This window comes from Dermacentor andersoni, chromosome 6 (assembly GCF_023375885.2).
Source record: "Dermacentor andersoni chromosome 6, qqDerAnde1_hic_scaffold, whole genome shotgun sequence".
In the NCBI taxonomy this organism is placed as follows: Eukaryota; Metazoa; Arthropoda; class Arachnida; order Ixodida; family Ixodidae; genus Dermacentor; species Dermacentor andersoni.
In genome coordinates this window covers 123,489,374-123,510,612 of record NC_092819.1, presented here as the reverse complement: position 1 = coordinate 123,510,612, position 21,239 = coordinate 123,489,374, and the positions used below count along the sequence as shown (strand labels likewise).

General features: G+C 45.1%; 1 protein-coding gene across 2 annotated transcripts in view; it reads left to right on the top strand.

Moving 5' to 3' along the window:
- The window catches only part of LOC126523330 (uncharacterized), a 93,687-nt gene extending 72,698 nt beyond the window's left edge, over positions 1 to 20,989 (top strand). For both annotated transcript variants that reach the window (XM_072288842.1, XM_055066891.2), the window contains exons 16-23: positions 3,569 to 3,610; positions 8,878 to 8,904; positions 9,531 to 9,557; positions 10,487 to 10,513; positions 11,225 to 11,254; positions 13,930 to 14,037; positions 16,005 to 16,112; positions 20,023 to 20,989. In XM_072288842.1, coding sequence (XP_072144943.1) covers positions 3,569 to 3,610; positions 8,878 to 8,904; positions 9,531 to 9,557; positions 10,487 to 10,513; positions 11,225 to 11,254; positions 13,930 to 14,037; positions 16,005 to 16,112; positions 20,023 to 20,129 — 476 coding nt within the window. In that variant the 3' untranslated portion in view covers positions 20,130 to 20,989. The remainder of the gene's footprint in view (positions 1 to 3,568; positions 3,611 to 8,877; positions 8,905 to 9,530; positions 9,558 to 10,486; positions 10,514 to 11,224; positions 11,255 to 13,929; positions 14,038 to 16,004; positions 16,113 to 20,022) is intronic.
- The last annotated feature ends 250 nt before the right edge of the window (positions 20,990 to 21,239 follow it).

Here is a 21,239-nt window from a genome sequence, read left to right as displayed (position 1 = left end):
TGGCCATGTCGAGTAGGTGTAATTATTTTTCATGTTCAGACCGGACCCTTGCCTCGCATTGATTCACCGGGTGGGGCTCGGGCCGGGCTCGTAGGCATTTACAATTGCCGGGTCGAGTTACAGAACCACGGGCCATGGAGTCCTCTAAATGCTTACGTCTCTGACTACAAGGAGCACTAAGAATATTGCAAGCTCTTGAAAGGGAAGACTAACTATGCTAAATGCAAGTGCAGTGCGACACAATTCTTTGGTCTCTAAAATTATAGCACGTTGGCTTTAAGTCATACTCGAGTGACGAGACACGAAGCATCATCACTCTATCGGCTCGATAAGAATGGCTAGCTTCGCTAAGTACAAATAATGCAGTTGTCCCTTTTTAATAAATTCACGCTTGCACAAATTCAGTACTTTGAATGTCTGAAAGCATGAGCTGCATGATGAGAACCACAGTTTTGGCAAACTTCCTATTAACCGCTTTTGAATTCTTCTTCCATGGGACAATGGACTCCGCGGCATCACAATGAACTCGCTACCTGGTGATCAGTAGCAGAGCGTCCTAAATACACTGAGCCACTGCACTGGGCTTTTCTACAGTAGAGCTTAAGCGTGTTCGAAATGGGTAGACGATTGCAGTAGAACGGAGAAATTCGATAGGTCATGCCTCTGAGCAGAGAAAAACTGGAAAATGCTATTATTGCTCATCGGCCGCATGGTTGCTGTCAAATCTTCTTGGTTCAATGTGTCCGCACTTACAAGTGTCGAGGAAGATCTGTTGCGCTTCGTCGAGATGCGTGTTACATTAACATTTGTATTTTCTTGTCGTCATTTTCGAACGTCTTCTGTGTTGTTCGCTGACTGCCGTTTCTCGAAGTGCGCGAGGGCGAACTGTCGAAACCTTTCGCCTGACCTAGACTACACAGCCAGCGCGATCGCCTAGACGGCTACCGGGTCGTACAGGCTCTCGTCGTGCGACCTGGCCACAACAGGCGGTGGTGATATCGGTGTGCGGTTTGCGACGCTAACCGCCGGTTGCAGCGAGATCTCGCTTTCGCAAGGCTATTGAGAAATTCCCCGCGGCAGGTCATCCTAAGGCTCCTGCTTTTAATATTCATTCTTCTGCGCGGTTAACACGCGCTGGGCGCCGTGCTCCCTGTCTTGTGTGATTATCTACGCAAGCGGACGATCCGACACGCGGAAACGAGGACATTGACATCTGCGTTGCGCAATCCGAGTCGGCGGGCTGGGGACGGTTTATTACGGCATTGCGCGCTGTATCCATCCTTCGGCGGCAAGTCATATACGGACAACAGTCGCTGTACGTGTGCGAATTTCGGCCGGACAAAACGGCCCCATTTGAAAATTTGGTGCCGCTCAAGATGTTTGACGAAGGACGACTTATTAGGCGCACACTGCACGATCAGCGACTACGTGCCAATAAGTTACACCGACATAGGGATTTGCAATAAAAGCAAATTGTGTTCCAGATGTGTGTTACAATAGCCGACAATGAAAAATAACATGCTTGAAGAACATTGTACAGTGAGCTGTAGAAATGCAGAAATGAACCTGCACAACGTAAAATTCGTTTATTCATATCCTTTGCATCTATGTTTAGTAGCTGAACATTAGGTGTGGTGTATAGTAAAGTCATAGTAAAAACAGGAACATCGCAGCACAGGATGAGCGTGTAAAGAGCACAGGACAGCGCTCTGTCCTGTGCTCTTTACTCGCTCATCCTGTGTTTCGCGGTTCCTGTTTTTACTCTGAAGATGAACCAATGAGCCCCCTTGACCACACTGCTATAGTAATGTCAATTTTAACGGACGTTGTCCGTGTCTTCCCACTCCTTTTAGAGTAAAAGTACACACGCAAGTTTAGATCCGTAGGGGAGTCCATGTGAACCACATACGCTCTAGCGACAAAATAGTTGTGGCGATATGTTACGCGTGGCAACAGACATTTAATTCGGGAGTGTTTACTCTCACTAGTCTTTCCCTCCAGATTACTTTCTTTATTGTGATCAGCAAAGCCGCTGCAAAGAGTCTGTCAATAAGACATCACTACGGATGATTTGATGCTGCTGCTTTCGTATTGGGCATATCATGAAATAAAACATATTGCGGCACATCACCACTTATTGTCGTCTGCGTTACGTCACTTACTTGTGGGAGTTATCTAAGTTTAGGTAAGGTCCGAGGAATTTGTCATTGAAAACAACTTACAGTTCCTTAAATAGAGCTTCATTGCTTGAGAGCTTGCCCAGCGTAGAACTTTTTCTTGCAGCCAGTTTTTGTTCGCCACACAAGCAAACACCAACGACGCTCTGTAGCCTATTTCGGTAGAAATGTGCGCACATTCTGCACCTTTCGACGGCGCAGTGTGTGGCCGTCTAATGTAAAGGTTTCCTGTTCCCCAATTTCAGATATTGCCCACCGCCCTGTCCACACGTTTTCCTGGAGCGCTCTTAGTACACCTAGGCTATGACGACGTCATATAATCCATCATTGCTCAGTGACATGTGTACAGTACCCTTTTCTGCTTTCCTTCAGCGACGCACACAGTACAATCGTATTGATTTTCCAAAGCGTACAGTGCGCAGAAGTTCCGCGTGCCTTAACATAACCATGGTAATATATTTAGTACTGTCGAAAGCCAGTCATTCATGTTGGAATCGCCTTGTTACACGCAAGGCTCTATGCAAGCCATGACACCGTGTTAAGAATATGTGGAGTAATACTTAGCCTTGGCTCCACGAAAGAAATCTTCAAACTTTTGCTGCCCCTTTCCTGTTATAAATGACCAGCTCATATACTCTCTAGCGAAGACTTTACAATGTCTACTTGGTAGGAAGAGCAAGTGAAAGATTGGAACACCTTTTACGTCCTATTCTATCAGCTTTAGACGCGTGCTTTACTTTAAGATAATTGTACTTGGTCATAAAGGGGTCCCGAGTTGAAGTTGCGCTCCTTGACTTAACTACGACTGGGAAATCGGAAGCATATATTCACCACGGAAGATGGCCTGGGTTGCGCCGGTTCTGAAGCCTGATAAAGAAAGGGCAAATCTTACTTCTTGTTGACTGTTATTCCCAACTTCACCACCTGTAGCAAAAAACTGATGGAGTCTTATATAAGGTAAAACTCAACTTGCTGCCTCTGGCCGATTCCATCCATGCGCCTGTTTATTCTAAGCCTACATGTTATTCGTGCAATTACAGATATATAACAAACTAGGGAGAACGTGCGCTGTGTTTTGTGTCAAGTGCTTGCCTTGCGAACTGTTGCATAAATCGTATTGTGAGAAAGCCGATACTGTTGATACAAGTATTTACTCTATGTTGGGATGTCCATTTGTCTGCCTCGTATGACAGCCTGATATGGGTGGCCTTGTGTTCTGCAAAATTGTCGCATGGTCTCGTACTTCCAGATGTGTCACCTTGTTGCGGGCTTCCTTAATATTGGTCCTCCTTATGCATGAATACAGTACAGCACACTTTTTTGTATATGAGGCTCGCGATAGACGCATGTATTCTGACATCTGATTGTACCCTGCTTATCACGTGTTTCAGTGCCAGCTAGTGCTCTGAGCTCCGGCACGCTGCCAACAACAAGTAAGTTGTGTTCAGTTTGCTTTGTCCATGCTTAGAAATGCAGTCACTTGCGTTTTCATTGTAACAATGAAAATTATTTTTTCAACGACTGTTGTCTTGTTTTTTCTCAGATTTCACGACCAGATTGCAATGCTTTAGTGGGCATCGCTAAAAGAAACACTTAGTACGGTCGGCGACCTAGTTTGCTCTGAAATTAAAGGGCTATCTACCGATGGGATTGTGATGAGCATGATAAGTTTGGTTGTTATGTTGACGGAAACAAGCGTGCTTCTAACGAATAAACACGAAATTGTATTTTTGATTTGGCTCTGAATGTTGTACAAGAATGACATGTGGCGTCCATTACGGTGAAACCGTGAAACCCATCCGGGTGTCGTCACTTTACCCGATAGTACCGCAGGGAGTTATTTTCCCATCATACAATATTGTATTGCCTTAAAGTGTATTTTAGGCTCTTCTGCTAACTTTGCGTTGCGCGAGAGAGTAATTTCTTTCATGTTTCTAGCTAGCGCGTATTGAAAAGTGGCGCTACTTTCTGCAAACAAACGGAGTCTAAATGAACGGTGTGGTGCATCGATGCATGGCCTCCAAGATTGCCACCACCTACATCAATCGATGCTGTGGCCGTCTGTAGACAGCTTTAAGATGTTACGCAGGTGGAAATTTTGTTTTAAGCATATTGACTCAGGTTCCAGTAAATGCCCAGAGGTTTAGACGCTTCGAATAATCAGGTTTCTGCTGCGCTACAAAATAGAAACTCCATGAAAAACGGTGGACGGTCCTTTTAGTCGCCGACAGGCAGCGAACGTGTCCCAGTCCCTGGGCGGCTCACTTCGGCATTGACGAGGTGCGCGTACAAGGACCGTACTTTATTTTTTATGGACGAACCAGGCCAGCGAAGACGCCACGTTTTTCATGAGAAGATGTGTAAAAAAAAAAAAAAACGCGGCACATTCATTCTATGGAGATTTGCGATGGAAATTTGTTAAGCATAATTTTTCGCGGCAGATGTTTAATCTTGTGATGGTGAAATTAACCAAAAAGATACCATACTGTGTGACAAACTCAATTGCACAATGTATATTTTTATGCGGAAGAATTGCTTTCCTTAACCATTTGTAGAGTTTAATATTGTATATTTTAATACATACAGATGATATGATATATACATGTGTCCAGTTTAGGATCAAACGTCCATCGATTTCAGCGGTGCTATTAAGAGGAAGCTTTAGCTCGGGCCTGTCTCCGACGCGGCCTATTCAAATAGATGCAAAACGCAAGAACGCTTTTCTGAGATAACCCCTGGACCAATTTTGATGAAATTTGTTGTATTTGAAAGAGAAAGTTAAATTTTAGTGACTGTTGGAAGCGGAATTTCGATTTATGGCTTGAATTTTGTCAAAACAATTTTCAAAAATTCGAAAGATCGAAAAATGTAGTCGCACGACATTTATAAATTAATAACTCGGCATCAAGAACAGATATCGCGGTTCTATAAACGGCATCCATTAGATCCTTTAAAGTGGACAAATTCGATATGTGAATTTACATCTTACGTGAATTTGTTGCGTTGTGTACAAGGGTTCTGCAAAAGCTGCATTTAGATATTACGGAATTTTTCTAGATTCATGTGTAACATATCAATTTTGTCCGCTGTAAATATACTATCAGATGCAACTCACATAATTGTGTTATCGTTTTTTGTTGCGGAGTTACAAAGTTGTAAACTTGATAGCTCCGGTTTTTTTTTTTTAATTTTCGAGATTTGCCACTTTTTAATGAAACATTGACGACCTAAATAAAAAAATTAGAAAAAAACAGGCACTAGATTTTGGGTTTTTCTTTTAAATGCAACAAACCTCGTCAAATTTGGTGCAGTGGTTGCCGAGAAAACGAGTTCTCCTTTTACATGTATTTAGATACGAGCACCCGAGCTAAAGCTTCCTCTTAAGCAGCAGCGCTAGTAGACATCAGTGACAGACGCATTGTTGTTTGTCGCCGATGGCGACGAGCAGAGGTCAATGGATAGAGAAGTACGATGCATACGTGAGAAGTATAATTTGCCTGGTACCGCGGCCAAAGTTGTGATCGGACCCACCCACTTGCCATGGCACTATGCAGGGGGAGGTCCACTCGGCGCCAAGTGCCTCCCTCGCATACTCCGGAAAAAACGCATTTTGGGGCTTCGGGCGAAGCATGCCGGGCGGAATCGTGCGATTTCTTATTTGCTTGCTCCTTATTTCATGGCGCTTACCCATTACGGGGGATTAGTCAAGAAGCCGGTGGTTACAAGGAAGGGGGGGAGAGAGAAAACTTGAAAGAGATAGTAAATCAAGATAACGTAGAAATTTTTGTGAATTAGGAAACAGACTTACTTGACAGAGAATATTCAAGCACGCGATAGCGCTTGCGGACGGAGTCTTCGTCCTCATCGAGCTTCCGTAGCCATTTGCAGCCATGATCAATTGGCAGTGGTGCGATGGTTGGTTTCGGATCCTGTGCTCTCAGAACAGCAACCGATGCTCTAAGGCATAGCCAATGGACTCCACATGGTTGCAGGTTGAAGTTAAAATCGTTAGAGACATAGAGACTTAGATAGATAGATAGATAGATAGATAGATAGATAGATAGATAGATAGATAGATAGATAGATAGATAGATAGATAGATAGATAGATAGATAGATAGATAGATAGATAGACAGACAGACAGACAGACAGACAGACAGACAGACAGACAGACAGACAGACAGACAGACAGACAGACAGACAGACAGACAGACAGATAGACAGACAGACAGACAGACAGACAGACAGACAGACAGACAGACAGACAGATAGATAGATAGATAGATAGATAGATAGATAGATAGATAGATAGATAGATAGATAGATAGACAGACAGACAGACAGACAGACAGACAGACAGACAGACAGACAGACAGATAGATAGATAGATAGATAGATAGATAGATAGATAGATAGATAGATAGATAGATAGATAGATAGATAGATAGATAGATAGATAGATAGATAGATAGATAGATAGCCCCCAGTAAGTCCTTGAAGCACTCTAAGAACGCTAATCGCATTAAAATCTGCCGTAACCTATCTCACGGTGAATGTCGGTGTTAGTGTGATTAGCAATGAAGCAATGCAGCGACAAAGCTTATTACAACTGCGGAAACGCGTCATACATAACTCGTATATTCAGCCGAGCTGCTATGTCGCGCTCTCCACCAGACACATTGCGCCGACTATAGAGCCGCCGCAGCGAAGTCCGCGCATGGAGCGTGTGTGAATATATGTTCAAATGAGATTGTCTGAATACGTCTGACGCGGGTTCGACACCGGGCAGCACTGGAGAAATTGAAATGATTCTAATGCGAATAGCAATATTTGCCTAGTTGAGCCGTTTTGAGCGTATCCATCTATCACTCCACCTAGTTTTTCGCTGACCTCGACTACACTTCCCTTCTCTTGGCATCGATTTTGTAACTCTAATTGTCCGCTTGTTATCTACGTTGCGCAATAAATAGCCTGCCCAGCTCTATTTTTTCTTTTAATGTCAACTACAATATCGGAGATCCCCGTTTGCTCTTTCATCCACACGTCTCGTACATAACGCCTAACATTTTCATTCCATCGCTCTTTTCGCAGGCCTTCGCTTGTTCTCGAGCTTCTTTGTTAACCTCGAAGCTTTGGCCCCATATGTTAGCACCAGTAAAATGGAATGATTCTAAAGTTTGTTTCTTTAATGACACTGGTAAGCTCCCAGTCAGGTTGTAGCAATGCCTGCCGTATGCACTCCAACCCATTTTCATTCTTCTGCAAATTTCCTTCTCGTGGTCAGCGTCCCCTGTGAGTAATTGATCTAGATAAGCGTACTCCTGTACAGACTTTAGAGGCTGACTGGCGATCATGAATTCTTGTTTCTTTCCCAGGTTACTGAACGTTACCTTTGTCTTATGCATATCAATCTTCAAACTTGCTTTTGCACTTCCGCGGTTAAGGTCTTCAATGATTTGTCGCAATCAATCTTCTGTGTTGCTGAACAGGACAATGCCGTCTGCAAACCAAAGGTTGTTTAGATATCCGCCCTTGATCTTCTCTGCTATGACTTCCCAGTCTGATAGCTTGAATACCTCTTAGTCGTAGTGCATCTAATAAGCCAACTAGTCGCGCAATCTATCTACAAATACCAGTTCGCGTGCTTGTCGATGTAACCAGCAGCACGACACCCACACTGTTATAATCGTATAATACGCTTCTTGAACTATTCATTGCTGCCTATAACCAGATCCTCGACAATTTACAGGGCGAATGTTGCAATAAGGGCACATTCGTGAACCAGCTATATACAAATATACAACTTCTCTCCGAGGCTGATTCTAGGTTCAAACACCCGCGCACGTCTCGCACACAGTAATCAGAAATTCCGACCAAGCCACTTAAATCACGGCAGAAGGGGCCCCACAATCTTTTCCACTGAAGACGACATCACGTCATACCAAGTAGACTGTACCAGCCCGAAAGTCAACCATCAGTTACCGTCGCTACGCTTAAATATTCGCCTAAGTCAGCTCAGCGGCTAACCAAACAGCTCATAGATGGCGCCACTGCGTATCCAGTAGGGCGCACTGCAGAAAACTGCCTAAATTCGGCGTTTTTTCGACTTTCTAGTTGCTGTAGTACAGGTAAAGGCACACACATCAGTATAATTTAGTCTTGAAACCTCTGCGCCATCCGCTGTCACATAGTTCCAAAATTTTCTGCAGGAAATATTAGCTATATTTTCCCTACCTCGATGTACTGTTTTCTCGGTACACTCTTAAGCGAAATTACACCCTTTCGCCACACAACAACAATCGTCATCTGTTTTGTCCGCATTTTATTTCTTTAACGCTGCAAGACCGGTACTTCCCACTAACGAACGGTATGCGCGTTATCAGCATGACATAGCGTTGCCGATAGGAAAGTTGAGGCGCAGCGTTTTCAAGAAAGGAAACGCAAGAAAGGCAGATAACGATTATTGGTTTGTGGCAGATACACACCCCAAAGGGTGTAAACTTTCTTAAAGTGAAGCAAGACGGATGACGATTATTGTTGTGGGGCAACCATACGCCCCAAAGTGTATACATTTGCTTAAGCGTGTAGTGCCTAGGGTGTGCTTTAAATGGAGTGCATGTTACAAATTTGGATTCATTGCGTTGCTTACTTATCTCAATGGCGTAATGCATATCTGCGTATAACTTTTTTTTTCTTCCAGCGACATTACGACCACCAACTCGACTTGGTAAGTACATACTCTGCATTTTCCTGGCTGTTCAACGCAGCCGTGCGGGAATATTGACGGTATTATATATCTTTCATAAAACTTACGACTTTTGCGATGCGCAAAGTGCTTATTCCTGCGAGCGAGTTTAATTCCCCATATTAGATGGTTTGATGCATTACGAGGAACATAACACAAAAATGGCTAAACGCTGGATTCACAGAATGCTTCTTACTTGTAGTATATAGTTATACGTTTTGTGTTAGTTATAGCCTAATTGCAGCCTTCACATGCTTATAGTGCTACGACAGCTTTTCTTTATGTCAGGAAGTGTAGCGCCTTGCCTTGAGCGATAGTGATGCGATTTTGGAGGACCCTGCTACAGTTGTTAGAGCAAAAGGGAGAGGTGCCAGTGCTTTGGATGAAATGGTTTTCAGTAGTATGCTACGTTTGGGACTAACCCAAGTAGCCATGGACCTATAGCTACAATGCAAGGTCTCTAAAAACGTATAAATGCCTTACTCAATATAGCTCATTCCTAATCGGTCATACATGGCAGCCTTGCTCATATTTTAGATGCACTAGTTAGATTCAACAATTCTTAGAATATCTAACGCTTCTGACTGCATTCCTAACTTACTTTGCAGCAACGCTCAACTTGGGGACGGCGTTCTGTGAGTAATCATGTCATGTTTAAGGCCGTTGAATTGTTATGCATGTGTGAGCGAGCTCTGTGTGTATATGCGTGTGTGTCTGTGCGAGTGTCTGTGTGCATATTCGTGTCTTTATGCGTGCATGTGATCACCAACCACTGTTTCTGATTTCTGGCTTTGAAGAACGCATTCATCTAGCCTATGCAGCTCAGTTTGCCAGTAACATTTTCAATAAAATTTAACCGCCTGAAATAAATATACGACCACATAATTTTCACAGCTATTTCTTACGCGTGTTATTCAACGGATGCGCTATGTGTTTATTTAACGGAGATTTCAGCAAACACCCCCTGCGGTGACAACCGTTGGGCATTCGATCATGTTTACTTGGAAGTGTTTGCGAAAAAGAAATACCTTAGTAAATAATATTGCTGTAAATGTGTACTGCAATAAACAAAATATGAAATACAATTTGAACAGACCAGGATAAAAAACGAAGACAACCTACTGTCGCTACATTTTGTGCGTTGTCGTCGCGACGATGCCGGGAAGGTAGATGAAGTACGGTGCCGCAACAATGTGTTCAAGTACTCGTGATTACCGCGTATCATATCCGCGTGCAACAATCTGCCAAAAACGCTTAATGACTGCGATCCCGCCACCGGGCTACGTGCATTGCTTTTCGAGTACAAGGTGGCTGTTCAGTTGGTTTTCTTGATTTTGCTTTACTTTTCTTTTGTTCGCTTTCCTTTGCTTCGTGCTTTCTTTTTTTTTTTTTTGTCAATTGCACTATGTACATTGATCCCACGGGCGCCTGAATTATTGCCTTGTTGGCATTGCAATAAGTTCTGCATAATAAATAAATAAAAAAATAAATAACTAAATAATCGCTGAGCTAATGGAACCTTACCAAGCGTTTTCACATACTCATACCAACGATTTGTTTTCAGCGACGTTCCGACCAGCGACAAGACCGAGTGAGTTTACCTCCTTTTTCTCGAACAAGCTTCAGCATGTCTTTTAAAAAATGCACTTTAGTCAGGCGCTATTATAAGGCACCGCCAGCTCTCCACATTATTTGTTGCGTAGTATATAGAGGTGCCAAAACTTTGTGGCGCTATGTCCAGACACTCTTGCTTCTGTCGTGTGTTTACCTGTACTCGTTTACGCGTTTCTATAACATGCAGGCTTGTAAGAATTTCATAACGCATGTGTCGAAACAGCCAGCAGTGCTGTTCCCGAAATGATACGTTTATTCCGTTGCAACCCTTTCTGTCTCTAGCAAGCTTGACGTCCTTTTTCTCTCAGGATGCACGTTTCCAAGGTATATTACATGCACGAAAACAATTTTGACCTATAGATAAAACAATATGAGCATTCGCAGACGCCAATAATCGCAAAACCAGCATTATTAATGGATTTACGAGTGAACTTCATGAGGACCTATCATGTTTTCCTCTGTATTTAGCTTAATGTACTGCAGTGACTGCGATTAACATTTCTAAGAATATAACCTACGAGAAAAAGAGTTGGTTTGTAGCAGCTTGCGAACGGGGCCCTTTTAGCAGTGAGCTCTGCTGGGGATATTTTTCAGTAGAGTTATAGCCGTTCTCGATCGTTATGCTCAGTTTCACGCCTTCGAAAGCAATATTCTTGGCTTTTCTACAAATCCCCATTTGTTTTTTCAGCCACGCCAGCTCCGACCGGTACCGGTTTCTGTAAGTACATTTAATTGGTCGAGATATCTGCCACGGACGCTGCACACACAATTGCATTGGTCGAATTCCTCAGCAGAATGAAACTTGTGTAGGACTGTGCAATGCCGGAAAGAGTCAGCATTGAATATTTGCTCTAGCCGGCTTAAATTTGGTTAAGGGTAGAATTGCGCTATAACTTCACACACGCAGTATTCTTGTCTTGTAAATATAAGTTGGACAAGGGGGAATTTTGCGGTTGTAAGCTTGCAGCAAAGTGACGTATAGTTACTCTGATACGTACAGGAAATCCCGTCCTATTCACCAATGCCCCTCTCCCCCTCTCCACCTTCAGCACCCTTCACATAGCACTTGCACTGGGGATAAACGATCGAAAATTCTTTCACAAGGAAATTACATGTGACAGGACCACCACTAATGGGGTTCGATTAAGACACAGGAAAGTATAAAGCTGGAACCGCGTGATTTTAGGCACGATTTACGCGCGGCGGCGGGGCGGGGGGGGGGGGGGGGGTGGAGGGCGTCGGGCGTCGTTTCGACGAACGCGCCCACGAAAATCACGTAGCCGCGTGATTCCGTGGGGAGTTGCAGAGAACGGTTCGCGTCGCGTCACATTGCCGCGCCTGCGTCCACCAATGACAGCGCAGCGCGAGTTTACGTCACGCATTACGTCACGCATTAGTTCCCTCTACGACACGAGATGGTGTTGCCCTCGGCGCGTCTGGGGCTGAGCAGCTTATCGGGACGCCCGGCCAACGCGGTGCGGCCGGCGCGCACGCGCCGTGCTCATGCGGGCGCCGCCGCCTCAGTGGTGGCGCAGGTGTTCAACGAGCGTCGCGTTTTCGTGAGTGAAAAACGCGCCATGCGGTTCCAGCTTAACGGTGCCGGGTGATAAATCGACGTGTCCTTGTGGCCATAGCCTTAGGGGTGGGCAGTGCTACCCAGACGAAGGACAAAAAGAAAAAGACGCTACGAGCGAAGATTGACAACTGGTTTATTTTTTCAAACAACAACACAGAGAATGTGACGTTGCGATCATGTGACGCGTAGAAGTGGTGAAAGCGTGTCCGCCTATCTTGCCAGTCAAGACTTGGTTTCTTTATCATGCAGATAGATAGAAGTCGGGTTCACTCATGCACCTGGGTTGATACGCATGAAGTAAGCTCTACAATATCGCGGCCTATTTGCTTTTTAGTTTTATACAATATTTCAGTTTCTTTCAAAAAAAAGTTTGCATGGGCAATTTCTATGATGCGCCCCGATTCGAGCATGTTGAATTCCAGATAGCAGCTCGGTGCTCCCTAAGGTGGATGTTAAGCCAGCGACCCGTCTGTCCAAAATACTTTTTGCCGCACAAAATCAACCGCGAGATGGCAGAAGCTTAATTTGTGCACACAAACCACGGATGCGTCAGCCAGACTTCTATCTCTCTGCATGACAAAGAAACCGAGTTCTTGAATGACAAGATAGGCTGACACTCTTTCACCACTTGTACGCGTCACATGATCACATGATCACATTCTTTGCATATTTCATCACTTGTTTGAAAAAAATAAACCAGTTGTCAGTCTGCGCCCGTCTTCGATTCGTTCTTCGTACGGGTTGCGTTGCCCATCTTTCGCAATATGATCACTCACCAACTCGCCCAGCTTGCTCCGTTAATCCTGATGCTCTGCACTATCTCAGAAGTTTCCAACCATAATTCGCTAAAATGACGCACCACAGCTATTACAGATCAGCAAAAACAGCTTGGCGGAAGCCAGAGGGGCAGCAAGGGAGCACTAGCTGTAAAATAATATGCGCACTTAAAAGTGCACAAGGGCATCAATCTGCCGGAAACTCACACCCTTACTTTTAAAAAGGGTGTAACAGACAGATTTAGAATTTTTTTTTTTTTGCTTTTAAGGATGTAAATTATTTTACACCAAAAGGAGGCACACCAAGCACATGGCCCGTCCTACCCCAAATTTTTTTGTGCTCCAGGATACCTAGCATAACAGGACGCGCGACAACACCCGCCAGCCCTGGTTAAGTACGATGCTGAACGTTATCACATCAATTTTGCCCTTTTTTTTTCAGGGGTAGGCTGCAACCTGTTTTAATTAAAATGTTTATTTTCTTTAGCAAGTAGTACTCTATTATTGCGATGTTTTACACAACGGGCAATCTCAATTTTTGCACTAACCCGCCGTGGTTGCTCAGTGGCTATGGTGTTGGGCTGCTGAGCACGAGGTCGCGGGATCGAATCCCGGCCACGGCGGCCGCATTGCGATGGGGGCGAAATGCGAAAAAACCCGTGTACTTAGATTTAGGTGCACGTTAAAGAACCCCAGGTTGTCGAAATTTCCGGAGTCCTCCACTATGGCGTGCCTCATAATCAGAAAATGGTTTTGGCACGTAAAACCCCACAATGTAATTTTCTTTTTCAATGTTTGCACTCGAAACTTTGGCTGTATGTACGCGTATTGCTAAATGACCGACACATGCTTATGGATACACCCACGGCTTCAGCACAAGGCGTAATACAATCACGTACCAGAAACAAAACATCGCACGTAAGTTACCGTCAAGTACTCTGCTAAGGAAACATATTAGCCAATCGTTGTTTTGTTATTCAGCTATATCTAACGTGTAACTGGTGACACTGTCATTTATGACGCCAACTTGCCAATTTGCAGTATTCTGCGACCAAAGGCAGTGCGTGAAGATGTGCCGTGAGCGCTTTGGCGAGAAACTGAACTCTTCCACTTGCCTGGCGAACGCATGCAAGTGCGAGGTTACCCAAAGTAAGTTAGTTATTATTGAAAATGCATTATTAAGTGTCTGCTCTTAATGTCTGCATTAATTATTTGCATATTGACGTTTTGCAAACACTGTTCTCGTTGCTCCCTAATGTTTCACATGCTCATGATGATGATGATTAGCGTTTATAGCGCAAGGACCAGAAGTGGCCAAGGAGCACCAAGATGTGTTCATCATCCCGCCACACTAATCTGAAGAAACAGATGAACCATCTAGCGGGAACATTACATTTTTTCTTTAATGGGCAGTTGTTTTTCATTTCTCGGCCTACAACTTCCCATTCAACAACAACAAAAAAAGAAATTATGCACACCACGTGTACTGAGGGAATGGAAGATATGCGAAGCATATTGCGGATAGCTAGCTATAGGGTCAACCCCACGGCGGTGTCCGTCGACCAGCTCTTTGAGCAGGTCGGGCAGGCGCTCAATGTGGAACTCGCGCATGTTGAGGGTCATAAAGAGCGTGAGGATGCCTAACTGCTAGATCATTACAAATACGTTCATCTTCCTTTGAGCCCAGTAGTATCCGAGTAGTACGCCATCCTCGAGCTGCTCACGGTAGCAGTCCGATTTGACGCCCTTTTCGAAGAACCTGTGGCTCTCTAAAAGCTTCTTTGTTAGCGTAAAAAACATGGTATCGTCGATCCGAGTTGCTGTAATGACGCAGCCAAGCTGGAGTTTGGCACAGCCTTGTGGTACTCAGACCCCATGTTCCCCACGAAAGAGCAGGTTTCGAGGCTCGATTAAGCGGCCTTGTAAATACGCGAATCGTAGTGAAAGTCCAGTGTGAGCGTAGGGAGGAAAGAGGAGGAACTGCGCTGCTGTACGACGATGAGAAATCAACAACCGTGAGAAGCTTGCTTTTGAATCGCTGTTTGTACGGAGGCGACCACAACCCCGTGTTCCGCAGCCGAGACGCCCGGATCTTCTTACGTGCGCCGCCTGGCTCGAGTGCAGGTACGCGAGAATTAGAGGATAGAGGGGGATGGCGAAGCTTGAATGGCGAGATGCAGCGACCACGACGGCGTTGCTAACACTAACATATATTCCCAGCGACTCAGGTTAATAAATACTGCCAGCACTGCGGCGTAGGAGGATGGATGGATGGATGGATGGATGGATGGATGGATGGATGGATGGATGGATGGATGGATGGATGGATGGATGGATGGATGGATGGATGGATGGATGGATGGATGGATGGATGGATGGATGGATGGATGGATGGATGGACGGACGGACGGACGGACGGACGGACGGACGGACGGACGGACACTCTCTAAGTGTCTGAGAGTGACAAAGAATGCTGCGCATGAAAGCGTTATTGCGCTAAATGCGTATGCGAGACGCGTGTAATATGTATAATTACTGTTAGGTTTTCAACTCAATTTGGACTTTAGCCACGAGGGCGCACCGCAAGCCAGCTGAAATAGCGCGCTCTTGCACCCCCGTGCAAGTTAATCATGCATAAGCGTTGAACAACTACGTGTATGTGACATCGTACGACCTTCTCAATGCACCAATAAAAATATTCACCGATCATTTCTTCTTCAATTGAAATTACGAAAACCGCGCAGCGATTATTACGGACATTTTGCCAGTTTTGCCTACGCATGCGTGCCCTGTGGAGCTCTTTTACTTAATAGGCCAGAGAAGGACTTACAAGAATTATTTTAAAAATTAAGCAAGCGATGTTATAGGCACCTGGTTGTCTGTTTTGTTCATCTTGTAATTTGCTCTTTCACACGATTCTACCATAAGAATGTTTTGCGAATATGGACCCAGGCTCTTCCGGACTTTCTGCGAGAATTATTAAAAGCAATACGTGTCTATATCCTTTCCTTCGTACGTGTGTTTTGTGCGCTAACCAAACTACTGTAGGCGCCAACTCGCCCAGCGTTCAGTTCTTCCGCTACAATAACATTCCTGGGGAAACCATTTTTTCGCAGCGTGCAGCCCATCACTGTGCCTTCAGATGTGCCGCAAGAACAATCCCGGCCAAGAGATCCTCTCCGCTGGATGTCAAGGGGAGAACTGCAGATGCGCCCTTAACCAGCGTGAGTTATTGCGTTTACGAGCGCTGTGTCGCGTTCCCTACTGTAACATGCTTTTTCATATATCATTCCTCCGTAACATTTCACCCCTCCATGACCTTTAGTATGTGGCCTACACCACAAATACAGAAACCAGCTTTCCCTCACCTAATAATAATGTGGACGATTTTACCGGCGCGATAATTACACTCTTGCAAAAACTTAGGTTTCAAACGCATGATTTAATGCTTGCATGTCTGTGGTCATGATGCGGTCATGCTCCGCAGGCGGCGCGCAACTTCCGTTTCCGCACTGGTGTGAGAAGCCCTTCTTCGTCATGCACGATCCAAGGGGTTCATACCGCCATATCAATTCGGCTGCCGCTGAAGCACCAAAGTGCACAGGCTGTCCCCAAAGCACCACTTAGGCGACTATAACATCGAAATTTTCAGGTGGCGCGAGACAGCCTAGATGGGTACGACGAGTACAAATGCACAAAAAGGTCGCACTTTCGTTAAGCTCTCCAACCGTCGGGCTGACTAAAGTGATGCAGGCGCATTTTAGGAGACAAGCGCATCTGATATTCGGCCGTATCGCGAATCTGTACGAGAGTTCTCAGACGGAAGTATTTCTAATTGACGGCGGCCGAGAATGACGCCCTAAAAAGCAATGATTATCTGTGGAAAGCTACAAAGGAGTTATCGATCAAGGTTTCATGAGTAATTGACAGATTCCAAAATTTTTCTGCGCATGCGCCAAACCGGCGCGGCGCGAGTCCCGCTTGCGGTGGTTGTCGTAACTACACTTGGTTGGAAAACAAAGTGTGGCAACGCGGCTACTCCGGACGGTGTTGCTACGGAAAGACTAGTGGTTGCGTTCGTGTTCTTTTTCTTTCGAGTATGCCGAGTACTACTGAAACGATAACTTAAGCTTCTTCTGATTTCTATCTGCAAAAATGTAAGAGGCCTCTGTGGATATCTGCAGTGAGGCGTGCAAACCCGGACGACTTATTGTGGCAGATAGCAGAGCATTCTCGAATCTGCGAGGCGCAGTTCATCGCCGGCAAGTTTCCTTAAAAAAAAAAAAAAATTCCGAGTGACCATTGTGTCGTAACCTCCCTCTGTCAAACGTGCGCCGCCCGTCGAAGCTGATAAATCATCCGGACTATATATGTGCTGGAAGTGATCACATACAGAAAGACTCCTGATGACGCTGCTGTATGGCGACACAACCCCTGCGTGAAAAAGCAAAGGGACTGCAATCTTAAGTAGACGAACGTGCTGTGAAAAAATTTGTATTGCTGCCCTGTGGGTCACGATGTTACAATCACTGGGCATAGGGACTGTGAAAGGAGTGTAGGATCCCGTCAGGATGTTTATTGCTTTTTTGTACACACGATTTAGCACTGTGCGCTGCTTTGATTTGCACTTATCCACATTGGTATTATTTTCTAATGTGAACGCAGCATGCGAGTTATATTACGGAGCCGACGCACTAAATCGCGCTGTCAACTGTATTTGCTTCTAACAGAAACATATCAGTACATTGCTGCGCAACAATGTGGTCCACTAGCATTTCTGCTTACTGAAAAGTTATCATGACCTGAAACGTAGAGGCAGCTAAAGTGTCCTATTTCAATACAATAGTTAATGATCTGAGTATAAAGAAATTTTTGACGTTATTTTAACAATTCGTAAAAGTATGTAAACACTGCTGGTTGGCTATGTACAACACATCGTACAGGTTCCGGCCATATACCACGCAGACACCACGTACACGCTGCCCGTCTTCATTGACCACTCGCACGTCGCTCGTGCCAGTCAGTCCACCTTCTGAATCAGCTGTGGGGAAGCTTATAATTTGATTTCCCACGTAGCCTTCGCCACGTAGAGCCCAGCCTCGACGCACCTGACGAACGGTGGAAGTGTTCGAGGACAGATACCGCCAAACGCCGTCGCTTGTTACGAAGTACTTCGAGAAGTCCCGTGTGCGCAGACGGGAGGGGTATATTGTCTTCTTCAATCATTGCTCACGCACTGACTGAAAGCGACCCAAGAAAGCACTGATACTACGCAGAAAGCAGGTCGCATCGATACACGGAGCACGGAGTGCAAGCTAGTCTAGGCCTTATTTTCCAACCAAACGGCGTGGCGCGAGGTTCTGCGTTTTCCCTGCAGGTGGCGCTCACAGTTTTGGAATCGGTGACTTGTCACCACGATCACTAGATATAAGTACACTGCATATCAAGAGGTGTCTACTAGGTGTTTTGAGCTCTCTGCGCCCAGCGATGGCCTTACGTTTTCCGTGCATGTGCAATTCCTAATGTAATTACTCCGCCCCAATTATGGAAGTAATTGATGCTCTGGAGGAACAACTGTACACCAAGCACGCAATCTAACACTTACTGTTGCCACAGCACCACAAAGACATTTGCAATCGGCTGTGGATATTTGAACCAGCAAAGGGACACAAGTCGTGTATCATCTCAGTAACGATGGGAAGGCTTTGTTGGGCGGGAAAGCGTTACGTTGCAAACTGTGCTTGCTCCAATGCGAAAGTACCTCATCATTCTACTTTGGGCATCTTAATAATATGAAGCTTGGCAGTTTAATTGTTCCACGCGCAACCTATTGTAACGAAGCACTATCGATAAGCTTACGCCTGTCTGGAGCCAACTTGCATTAGTGAGCATGGCACTCGCTCCACGCCAGCTGCCTCGCCTTCACCATGCAGCTCATTCGGTAGGGTTCGCCGACATGTCAAGCAAGGTCATGCTCCTTTTAACTGCGCGTTCTTCACGAATGTAATGCTTTCCGCAATTTTCAATCATGTAAACGTAGCTACAGACTAATCTATTACTAAACGGGAAGAAAGCAAAGACTCCGCAGAATTGTTATATTCGCGTCATCGCCTGTCATAAAGCGCGAGTCCGCTCAATACAATGTGATGAGACTTGAAATAAAGAGAAGACAGACGAGGAAAGTACAGGAAAGAGCGTTTCAGTTGAACACATCGAGCTTTCTGTATGACGATGTGAGGGCGCTCAGCACAAATACAGAAAGTCCGCGAATTCCTCCACTACAGTCATTATTTTGACCTTTTACAAAACACCAGTGCACCATGCACGGGCAATAAGTGCGACACCACCGACGCCACTGCGGTGATGAGACGAAATGAGTATCCTTCTTTCGCCTCACTACCAACAGGATGTGTCGGGCGTGATGCGACGAGAGCCTTGCGACGTCCTTTTGCAAATCCGACAAAGTCGTGGGCGCACATCTGCGTAATACCTGAGGCAGCCGATCGAGTGGATCGAAACTGGCGCACACATTTAAAGCGCAATTTTCTACAAAGCTGGATGTGGGGCCAATGTTCATCACTTGGACCCGCCGAATATGACCGGTCGGAGGTGCCACATAACAGAGTGTTGCACAGGACTGCAGCCAAACTACACATTTGGAATAACCAAGTGATTATGCCTAAAGGCATGCTTCCAAAGACAAGAAAAAAGAAAAGAAAAAGATAGCAAAGTTGGTGTGCTCTTTGATGCGTGGTTTTACGATTCAAGCTTGTCGTCAATCATATCAGCATAGTTTTTCAGCAGCAACTGATCTTTAAAAAAAATAATTGAAACATTGACCACCCTTAGCAATGTCGTTTCCCGGTCACATAAACATCTTTTTTTTTTGCACATTTTTTCGGTCGCGATGCAGTCAACACTAGCCAAGCAGAGCCGGCTGGCTAGTGTTCACAACATCGCGACCGAAGAAATGTGCAAAAAAGAATGTTTATGCGATGCAGTCAACACTAGCCAGGCTGTGCAGGCTGGCTATAGATCACGCGCGTATGCAGTGCCAGTATAGACAGCCTAAGTAATGGTGAACGAATGATAATGTGACAGTATTTTCCTTACTTTCCACCTTTTCTGCCGCAGCCTGCGAGCCGGGCGAGTGCCGTCGTCGGTGCCTCCTGGCGCATGGGGACAAGCTCGTCTCGGCCGACTGCGCTGTGAGGAACGCTTGCCAGTGCGTTCACAGTTAGGACGGCGTATCTGGCGCTGAAAAGGGAAAAGTGCCCAAATCTGCACTTCCAAGAGACCTCATTAAGGTGCACAGAATGGTCACCTGTCGCAGCCGACAAGTTTGTTTTACGGCGACAACGTCTACGCTGTTAAGATTGCCTTCGCCGTCGTGTCATGACAACGCAATCAGTAGAGATCACAAGTCGTTTGAAATGAACTGAGAACGTGAAACGTTAGGCTCCTTTTCATTTATTCCGGCATGTTAACCATGGAACTGGCAGTCAGGAAAACGCCTCTACATTGAAAAAAAATTATTGCTGACGTTCTAACATATGAGATGCTCTAAGAGCTTAAAATAAGATATTCTGAATTTCGGAGTATACTGTGACATAGGAAAACATGGGACATGGCAATGATGTATGGTGAACTTATAAATGCAAGATTGTTCAGTTTTCGCAGCCAACGAGCTTCACCGTGCATTGGATCATTGAAGGTGCGCCTCTAAGCATTATTGAAAAGTAATGCGGTGTTGTGCACTCTGCATTCAGCATTGGCGGTCAGGTCGGATGCTTTATGCTGTGCAGCTTGGCAGCGTTCGTTCAATCATACCTTTCAGCATCGACGCAACAAGAATTTCTGCTCTGATTCGACTGTCATTATGCCAGAACACCTCCCGTCACTTCATTGAATGTCATGTGATACTTCCCATCAAACAAAAGCGTGCGGTTCATCAGAATTACTGTCAAGTCCGCACTTCTTATAGCGAGCAATATTAATTTCTTTTATTTTTTGAAGAACGGCAGACTTCGTGAAAGTGTGTAGAAGCCTTAGCTGTTTTTCGCGTTGTTTCATGTTGAAATAAAAACAACAAAAGTTCATACATCGGCCTTGTGAGTGTTGAGCTTCTTCGTTTGGCAATGAACGTACGCACGTTCCCAGGCGCCAGACAATTCCAGTCATTGCGTTTAGTTTGGTTTTGTAGAGGCTTGGCCTGCCACCATAAAAATGTAATGGTGCTGTAGATGATAAAAAAGGCTTGCGGGTCCCGCTCACTGTGGAATTCGACGTAGTTGAAGCTTTCTATGTTGTTCACGTGTATTGACAATAATCGGAAGTAGTGTTTACACGGA